The 9,322-nt window shown below is 41.8% G+C and overlaps 2 protein-coding genes across 3 annotated transcripts in view; one reads left to right on the top strand and one right to left on the bottom strand.

Moving 5' to 3' along the window:
• The first annotated feature begins 1,139 nt into the window (after positions 1-1,139).
• Positions 1,140-8,277, top strand: LOC106810954 (syntaxin-12-like). Of its 2 annotated transcripts, none has more exons than XM_014814442.1 (11): positions 1,140-1,239; positions 3,825-4,023; positions 4,350-4,488; positions 4,703-4,793; positions 4,925-4,999; positions 5,252-5,391; positions 5,629-5,713; positions 6,247-6,319; positions 6,590-6,672; positions 7,043-7,343; positions 7,505-8,277. In XM_014814442.1, exons 2-10 carry the CDS (start codon positions 3,948-3,950, stop codon positions 7,136-7,138), a joined length of 858 nt encoding a protein of 285 aa, XP_014669928.1. In that variant the 5' UTR covers positions 1,140-1,239; positions 3,825-3,947; the 3' UTR covers positions 7,139-7,343; positions 7,505-8,277. The 2 variants fall into 2 exon arrangements, with proteins under 2 accessions (XP_014669928.1, XP_014669929.1); XM_014814443.1 differs by lacking the exon at positions 1,140-1,239 and adding an exon at positions 1,549-1,690.
• The window catches only part of LOC106810952, a 40,446-nt gene continuing 39,097 nt past the window's right edge, over positions 7,974-9,322 (bottom strand). The window contains exon 12 of the mRNA XM_014814435.1: positions 7,974-9,050. Coding sequence (XP_014669921.1) covers positions 8,997-9,050 — 54 coding nt within the window. The 3' untranslated portion in view covers positions 7,974-8,996. The remainder of the gene's footprint in view (positions 9,051-9,322) is intronic.

Raw genomic sequence — 9,322 nt, 5'->3', positions numbered from 1 at the left:
CACAATACGCGCACTATTTCGTATCACTATTTTATCAAATTTCTCATAAAATAATGGTCGGATTTTTAATATCTTTGCAACTTTTATTAGTACAAATCTCATTACATAGGATACGAGTAACCTGGCCGCTGTAAAACTTGTGGTAAAAAGTGTTACAAATTGTAACGGAAAATCTAATTGTGGCAGTGGTGAATTGAGCCAGAGCGAGAGCGCCATCTGTCGTGGAGTTTGAGCCTTATCGCCAATCAGAACAGCAATGCGTCATGGGATAGGAAAAGGGACATTACTAGCGCCGCCGCCACGAGCGGTTAGCAGCCCGCTGCACGCAATAGGCGTCAATATGCATGCGCGATACCGTTCGCATATATTTGGTAATTAATTAGACTAATCGTGCTTAAACAAACTGAAAATTCACAGAGATTATAGCTAAGACATGTGTTTATATTCATCTAGATTTCTAGAAATGTAACTCAACTCGTTCGCGAGATATAATAGTTGGTACCCTTTCCTATCGCCCATAGCCGTGCGTATAGCTGGCTGCACTAAATAGGCGCCTATGCGCGATACCGTTCGCATATATTTGGTAATTAATTAGACTAATCATGCTTCAACAAACTGAAAATTCACAGACTAGATTATAGCTAAGACATGTGTTTATATTCATCTAGATTTCTAGAAATGTAACAACTCGTTCGCGAGGTATGATAGTTATAAATAATACCCTTTCATATCGCCCATAGCCGTCCGTATAGATGGCTGCATGCAATCGGCGCCTATGCGCGATACCGCTCGCATATATTTAGTAATTAATTAGACTAATCTACATAGGAGATGTGTATTAGTTCATCATCATTATCGTTTTCGTAACTAAAAAAGTTACCTGAAAATTTTAATTACTATTTTTAAAAACTATACTAATTAAATTAAGTGGATTGTAAAATTAAAGATTAATACAAAGCGTGTTTATAAAAATGTACAGGAAAATAAGGAAAAGCACGAATCGCGTGGGACCCGGCGGAACTAATCCGCTCAGTGGCGCTGAGGCCACATTTGAAAACAAAAGCGCACATGTTTATGATTAGACTGGTACCCGGTCTCAGCCCGGTCCCACCTCTCGGCTTAGTTACTCGATGGATGGGTTACCCATCGAGTAACTAAGCCGAGGAGTGGGACGGGGTACCAGTCTAGTTTATGATATACTTCCACAACAAGATTTATGCACAGATTTATCGTATTTCCGTGAGTTTTCTGCAATATTTAACCAGATGCCTATTTAAAATATTTGTGAAATAGCGACTACGTTACTGTACCTGCACATATATGGCGAATACTTTCTACTTATAACATTGAAAGCGTCTAGTGACATATGCATAGGCCTAGTTGTATACCGGTATATATTGTTGTATATATATAGTCAATGGCGCGCGTGTGTGCTGTACGTGCGGGCTTGATCTTGCTGCCAGTGGTTGTAGGCCCCCTAGTTGAACTTGTACTGAGTTGTAGTTGTAACTCAGTGAGTCACTCAGTCTCTTGAGTCTAGTCCGATCCGACGCAGACCCCAGTAATGCCTAATGGGTTTGCCATACCTGATAAACCCGCACCCTCAGATTAGCAAAGCGGAGTTATAAAAATATAACGTCTGCATTTGCGGACTATCTTGAGTCTTGAAGTTGTAGGCCTACTTGTGTTTGTAAGTTGTAAGTTGTGCTGAGAGGGTCTATGTCACCCAGGGTACTGCCGGATCGGTACCCTGGGTACGGTCCGGTATACCGGAACGGGCGTACTCTGGTACCAGAGCATATCAATCAACGTGATTTATATGCTCTTCTGGTACTATCTAATATGCCGGACCGTACGTCGCCTACTCCACTAACGAGTCTAGGGAGTTGCCTACGCCTACTCCCTAACCCTAACCCTAACCCTAACCCTAACCATATCAGATAGTTACCAGGTAGCTCTAGTACTATAGCCCGCGGATAGCTGCCGCAGGCTGCTACAGCTATCCGCGGGCTATAGTACTAGAGCTAGTTACCAGGTTATGTTCCGGTATACCGAACCGTACCCAGGGTACGATCCGGCAGTACCCTGGGGGACATAGACCCTATGAGCGTAAGTTGTAAGTTGTAGACTGTAGTTGTAGATGTATGAAACTATAACTTCTATAAGTATAACTATAAGTATAACTATAACTAAGCCTTATCCAAACTGCATGCAGCGCCCCTTCGTACAACTCAGGACAGGCCCTTGGAGGCTCAAGTTTCAAGAAGAGTATAAGAGCGAACTGCTTCACTCAAGGGCCTGTTAACTCAGGATACCACTGCCACAAGGCTGGTACTATTTTTCAAGTGGGTGGAGCTCCGGGGAAATCCAGCAAATGGCAATCCAACGGCCGCAAAGTCGCCGCCGAACAAAACATTCGAAATTTCTATGATTTGCATGTTTGTTGGTGGACAAATTTAGATGTTTTAAGCTGAATACGCAAAAATGTATCAAAGACAATGTTCGAGAATTAGGTATATTGGCAAGCATTCGAAAAATTCATGATAAATATTAAATAAACACGTGAACTTAGTTTAGTAAACAGCGTAATGATTTGAAAGTAGTAAATGGGCGCACAATACGCGCACTATTTCGTATCACTATTTTATCAAATTTCTCATAAAATAATGGTCGGATTTTTAATATCTTTGCAACTTTTATTAGTACAAATCTCATTACATAGGATACGAGTAACCTGGCCGCTGTAAAACTTGTGGTAAAAAGTGTTACAAATTGTAACGGAAAATCTACTTGTGGCAGTGGTGAATTGAGCCAGAGCGAGAGCGCCATCTGTTGTGGAGTTTGAGCCTTATCGCCAATCGGAACAGCAATGCATCATGGGATAGGAAAAGGGACATTACTAGCGCCGCCGCCACCACAAGCGGTTAGCAGCCGGCTGCACGCAATAGGTGTCAATATGCATGCGCGATACCGTTCGCATATATTTGGTAATTAATTAGACTAATCGTGCTTCAACAAACTGAAAATTCACAGAGATTATAGCTAAGACATGTGTTTATATTCATCTAGATTTCTAGAAATGTAACAACTCGTTCACGAGGTATGATAGTTATAAATAATACCCTTTCATATCGCCCATAGCCGTCCGTATAGATGGCTGCATGCAATCGGCGCCTATGCGCGATACCGCTCGCATATATTTAGTAATTAATTAGACTAATCATGCTTCAACAAACTGAAAATTCACAGACTAGATTATAGCTAAGACATGTGTTTATATTCATCTAGATTTCTAGAAATGTAACAACTCGTTCGCGAGGTATGATAGTTATAAATAATACCCTTTCATATTGCCCATAGCCGTCCGTATAGACGGCTGCATGCAATCGGCGCCTATGCGCGATACCGCTCGCATATATTTAGTAATTAATTAGACTAATCGTGCTTCAACAAACTGAAAATTCACAGACTAGATTATAGCTAAGACATGTATTCATCTAAATTTCACACACACGCACGCACGCATGCACGCACGCGCGCGCGCGAACACACACACACACACAGGCAGATATATATATATATATATATAGCACGGTGCCTGATGCTACAAGGTTGTGTTGTAGCAGTATGCCCTGTTGTATATAGTAGGGCAAGGGATAAGCTAACTTGAAGTTGAACTTCAGTCTCTCCTGCTAAGCCCTAGTTACTCTTTCTATGTGGGATTCATGTTGAGATTCTAACTTTTTTGGAATTAATCTAAATGTTGCTTTAGATAGCCCATTGACCCATTGGCAAGATATCTAGGTACCTATCTTCTTTTTTAGTACTCAAAGTTTCGTCATCATTTAAAATGTGACTGGAACTCACATCTGTGATCTGGAATCCATAACTGTTAAAACACAAAAGCAACAAGAGCCATCGTAGTTGCGACGTCATCTGTCAGAGAAATGGCTCTGCATAGGGATCAAGATAATTATGGCAGCATTCGGCCATATTATGATGACCCTAACGTGGTGGCTGCTGGTAAGATGTAGATAGTGTCTGTCAGACAGCTTATTTGCAAAATTCATTTTCTAGTTTAATGTTTGTTTGACACGTAGTATCATTTTTAACTAGTTAGTTTGGTTGTATATGTATGAACAATATGCACGAACAGTATGCACGAGCGCAGGTAAAAAATTGGGTACATCAAAGTTATTTAAAAAAAAGGCAAGCAGCAGTGAACAGGGTGAATGTGAAACCATATAAAGCTGGCTCCATATGACATTGCTTTGTGCGTATAAAATGCTCACATAGGTATTTGGAGGAACCGACAGCGTTAATGTGAGCATGCTTCTATTTTCGACCAGTGGACAGCCGACAGTTTAGCCAGAGATGTGACGAGGTTAGCACGCACATCTTCACGATCAGTAACAACGCGTCGGGGCTGGAGCGAGCTCTGAAGCAGGTCGGTACCAGCCAAGACAGCCTCAGGCTCCGACAAAAGATGTGAGTGCGTGCGACGTGCGGTGACTCGATACCGTGATGTTCTTTCATCACTCGACATTCAACACTGATCGCTATTGAAACTATTACGACAATCATGGTTCATAGGTTACAGAGTGTGTTCTTATGTGATGTAGAGTAATTAGTAGGGTGGTGTTCACAAATGATGAGAGATGTGTGTGGGGTCACGACTTGTGTTTTTGTGGCATCTTTGCAGCCATGGAACCCAACAGACAACAAATGCCATCATCACACAATGTCACGAACTTCTTAAGAACCTTGCCATGGTGGCTAGGCAGAGTGACAAGGTGCGTTTCCGCTTCTACAATCTATCCATCATAAACGCTCACTTGTTTCTCCGTTACAATCTGCCACTTCTTGCGGGAGATACATTTATGTCACTTCTTTGTCATTGTCTAATACTTGTGTATGTCTTTAGTCAAAGCGATTGCAAGTCGAAAGGCTTAGGAATGAGTTGAAGGACACGATTAAGCGCTATAGCCTTATACAGAAGGTATGTTCATGCAACTTTTATATTCACTATAACCAGCTGAATATAAAGTATATTTTACCCTATGTGGAATGCCTAGTAAAATATTACCTATAAAAACCACGTTTATTATAATGATAATTAAATATGTATGCTAGACTATCATTTAGTTTTTTGGTTTTATGTTTATGATAAATGTATGAATGTGTAATTCTGAGTGCACATTAGTCTTACTCGTGCAGAATTGTATGCAAGTCTTGTTACTAAATCTTGTAGAAAACTGCCGAAAAGATGAGAGAAACAATGCCAACGAAGCGACCGTTACTAGCGCCCCCTGCCAGCGAAGAGCAGCTGATTGGCTGGGGGGCAGATGACGAGGAGGAGACTGCACGACTAGTGGAGGATCAGCGGAGAAGGTGCGCATGAGCAAACGCGTTGAATTGTTGCACGGCTAACTGAAGCATGGGAATATGATTGCTTAACGACGACCACCTTTAAATACGTGGTGGTGGTACGTGATGAAGTTAATCAGTACGGGGAGCTTTTCCGCAGAGATTCTGTTCATCAAAGCAGTAGTAATATACCTAATTTTACTCCATTAGAGTACAGTTAATGTATGGCTTGTTGTCGATGTTAGTTGTTTGTCATCACAGGCAACAGTTACAGATACAGAAAGAACACGTGGACTTTGAGATCGCCTTATATGAGGAGAGGGACGAGAGAATTCGACAGATTGAGGTAAACCCAGCATGAATTGTATAATCAGTTATAAGAGTAATTTTAACGTGTAATTAAGCTGTTAGCAACAGTTTCAACAGCTGATCTAGCTATATTGGTCAAGTTGATTGAAATTGCTTAAGCTTGTCACCAGGTGGCAGTAATTGATGGTAATGGTCAATGGTCGTACAGGAGCTGTCCAATTCTGCTATTGAGACTAATGCCTCTAGACACACTATTACTGTCGCTATCTATGATACAATTACAAACATTTAATTTAATTTAAAAAAAAATCCTGGTGGTTCTAAACATTTGACGATTACAATGATTGTGCTGTTGGTGCAGGTGGTTGCATTTACTATTTAGGTTATGTGCCTGATGAGCCACTAATATATAGTTGTCGCACGCATAACATGAAAGAAATAATGCATTTATATATGTTAGCATAATATAACATGAAACATCGCTTGTGGAATAAGTAGTGACACCTGATGGCAGTTCGTAATCGGGTAAACTGTTTGCCTGTGATTATAAGGAGTGATCTTCTGTTTCAGGCAGACATCTTGGATGTAAATGAGATATTCCGCGAGCTTGCCTCTCTCGTACATGAGCAGGGCGAAGTTGTGGGTGAGTAGCCTGCTATGCCATGCCGTTCGCTGCTGTAGTGTATCAAGTAGTAACGCTAGAACATAAAGTAGTAACCCGTCTCGAGAGCGTGGTATTCTTTTCGATCACTGGTTTTCATAAAAAGTGAAACGATGCCTCCTCCCTCAGACTTATCAGCAAAATGTATTTTAACACCCCTACCCTTCTACACCTCCCGGCCTCCTTGCACCGCCCCAATTCACCACTCCATACTCATTGTTGATCCCCAACTGGAATGCTGATTAACTGCAGATACGATCGAAGCAAACGTGGAAAAAGCGGCGACTGAGGTGGAAGAGGGCGCCACACAGTTGCAGCGGGCCAGCAAGTATCAGGTAGGTCAGGTCAGGTCAGGTCAGGTCAGGTCAGGTCAGGTCAGGTAGGTCAGTTGTGCTGCCCATGTCAGCAGTGAGCCAGAATGCTGTCGATTCTGGCAGTGTTCGTCAATGTTTCCCATGCGAAGGTTACTTGAAGGTTATGCAAACATTCCTGGAAGATCGAGTGGCAGGGAATCGCTGACGAATCGTTGCGGGTGGGAGGAAATTCAATCTACACTCGCTGGTAGGTGTCGCTATAAGAATCGAAGTTTCGTTCAACCCCGCTTTTATGAACGCGCTAGCGCAACATAACCAGCACCACTATCTTTGCTGAGCGATGATGTGATTGGTGGTTAAATGCTGACCAACGCTTGCTTTCTTTTTACAGAAGAGCTATCGCAAGAAGCTGTGCTGCCTTGTTGTGATCCTTAGCATTGTCGGCGTCATCATCACCATAATAGTCGTGCTCAGTGTGAAAAAGTAACGGATTGCTCAACGGAGTCAAGCTTCTCTACGCGAGTGTGACCACATCATGTAATATTTTTACGCCCGGTAATTTCGAGTCGACTATCTAATTGAGGCAGCAGGTAGCTGATGTAATCGGTGCTGATGCTGTGTGGTCAGTGTGCAGTGGTCAGTGTGCAGTGGTCAGTGTGCAGTGGTCAGTGTGCAGTGGTCAGAGTGCAGTGGTCAGTGTGCATTGGTCAGTGTGCTGTGGTCAGTTTACAGTGGTCAGAGTGCAGTGGTCAGTGTGCAGTGGTCATTGTGCAGTGGTCAGAGTGCAGTGGTCAGAGTGCATTGGTCAGTGTGTATTGGTCACTGTGCAGTGGTCAGTGTGCAGTGGTCAGAGTGTAGTGGTCAGTGGTCAGAGTGCAGTGGTCAGAGGGAGGTACACCGAGTTCATATGGATTGATGGTCGTTTCTCGAAAACCGACGGACGCGTGAGAATCACACAGACCAATATAAATTGCCTATAAACCGCAGTGAATTAATGCAGTCGTTTAATGTATCGGGGACGCCGCATCTCTGCATGAATGATTTCTGCCTCAGCTATTTATTCACTGACACTATTAACGAATGTCTGCATTATCAATCTAGTGACAGGTGTCATTAGTGAAATGTCAGGCAAGATCGTGAAGATTGTTTAATGATATTCGAGTTGTAAATATTCGTATCGGGAAGATTTGTGATTGTAAACAACCGTTTTCACATATTCTCTGAAAATGATAAATATAATAATACATTATGTACCAAATGTTGCTTTCATGCTACATTTCTGTACGAAACAATCAGATGAATTAAGATGAATAAAGTGCTTGTCAAGTGTATAAAAATGTTTCGTTTTTATTCCAGTAAATAAATTCTTTCACCATTCGGATTCCCTCAAGCAACTCAGATATTTCTCCTGAAACCAGATTGCATTTGCAGGACATAATAAAATGTCATGTCTGTGTCCATATTTCAACCCTCTTTTGGCAACCTCTGAGCTAGCCATGTATCACACAGTCGGTTAAGTAAATTACTCGAGTTGCTCAGTTTAGCTCACAACATGAGATCCTTATACTTAAGCCATTGCTGTTAATTCATAATAAAGTTTCCCAAGATGTCGGAAACCCTTTTAACTAAAACAATACATAATGAATATTTTTACTGACGTACAAACACTGACCTTAAGGAAGAAACAGTGTGTTAGTACACAACCTAAAACAATTACATTGTTATTACCTTAACGTTTAACAACCCATACGCAATTTTTTGTTGCTTTGCAGGCATAGACGTGCAGGGGTGACCCAAACAGGGGATACATATGTTATCATACAAACAGTGGAAATATAGAAGTCACCTACACCATGATCACACAAGGAGTCACGCATGCATCATCTCGAGATCGCGAGTAGAGGCGGAACAAATTTATTACCGCCGAAAATGTCAAGTTTATTACTTTAAATAACATGTTAGTAAGGACGGGTCAGAGCATGCAAATGTAAATTCAATGTGTGCGCACTTGACGGCATTGCAGCCTGCATAGACATAAGAGATTGCACAGGAACATCATGGCGTCCTCACACTTAGCTTTCCATCTATCATTCCTGTCCACTAACACAATATCTCTCAGTCCCTCTCTCTCCCTCACTCCCCCCTCTCTCTCTTCCTTCCCCTTCCAGCCACACGTCCCTCTCTCTTTCTCTCTCTTTCTCTCTCTCTCTCTCACAACCACTCTCTTCCTTTCTATCTTTCTATCTCTCTCCCCCTCCCACAGGCCTGAAACCAAAACTCCCGCAGTCTGTTGAGATCATGTAGGTTCGGGTCGTGGCAATCTTCTCTGCAGCTTCCCGCTAGGTTTACAGGTCGTAGGCACTAATACTCTGCTGTAGGTATTCCTCGTACAGTTGCTTCTGTAAAGCAGTGAACACAGTCATTAGCGTTTCACAAGCTACTATTCCAGACCCGCTTAAGTATGCACAAGGTCATTATATTATTCACTCACGATTTTGTCGTATTAAAATATTATCGGTGGATATCATATAATATTATCAGAAGTCTATCAATATATCAATATATATTGATAGACTCCTGATGTTATACACGGTATTATATTATAATAATAGATCTATTATATGATTATAATGATTGTTATGGATTTATTGATGTAAAGTATTGAAGCGTG

This window comes from Priapulus caudatus, unplaced genomic scaffold, assembly GCF_000485595.1.
Source record: "Priapulus caudatus unplaced genomic scaffold, Priapulus_caudatus-5.0.1 Scaffold489, whole genome shotgun sequence".
NCBI lineage: Eukaryota > Metazoa > Priapulida > Priapulimorpha > Priapulimorphida > Priapulidae > Priapulus > Priapulus caudatus.
This window is presented reverse-complemented; position numbering and strand designations above follow the sequence as displayed.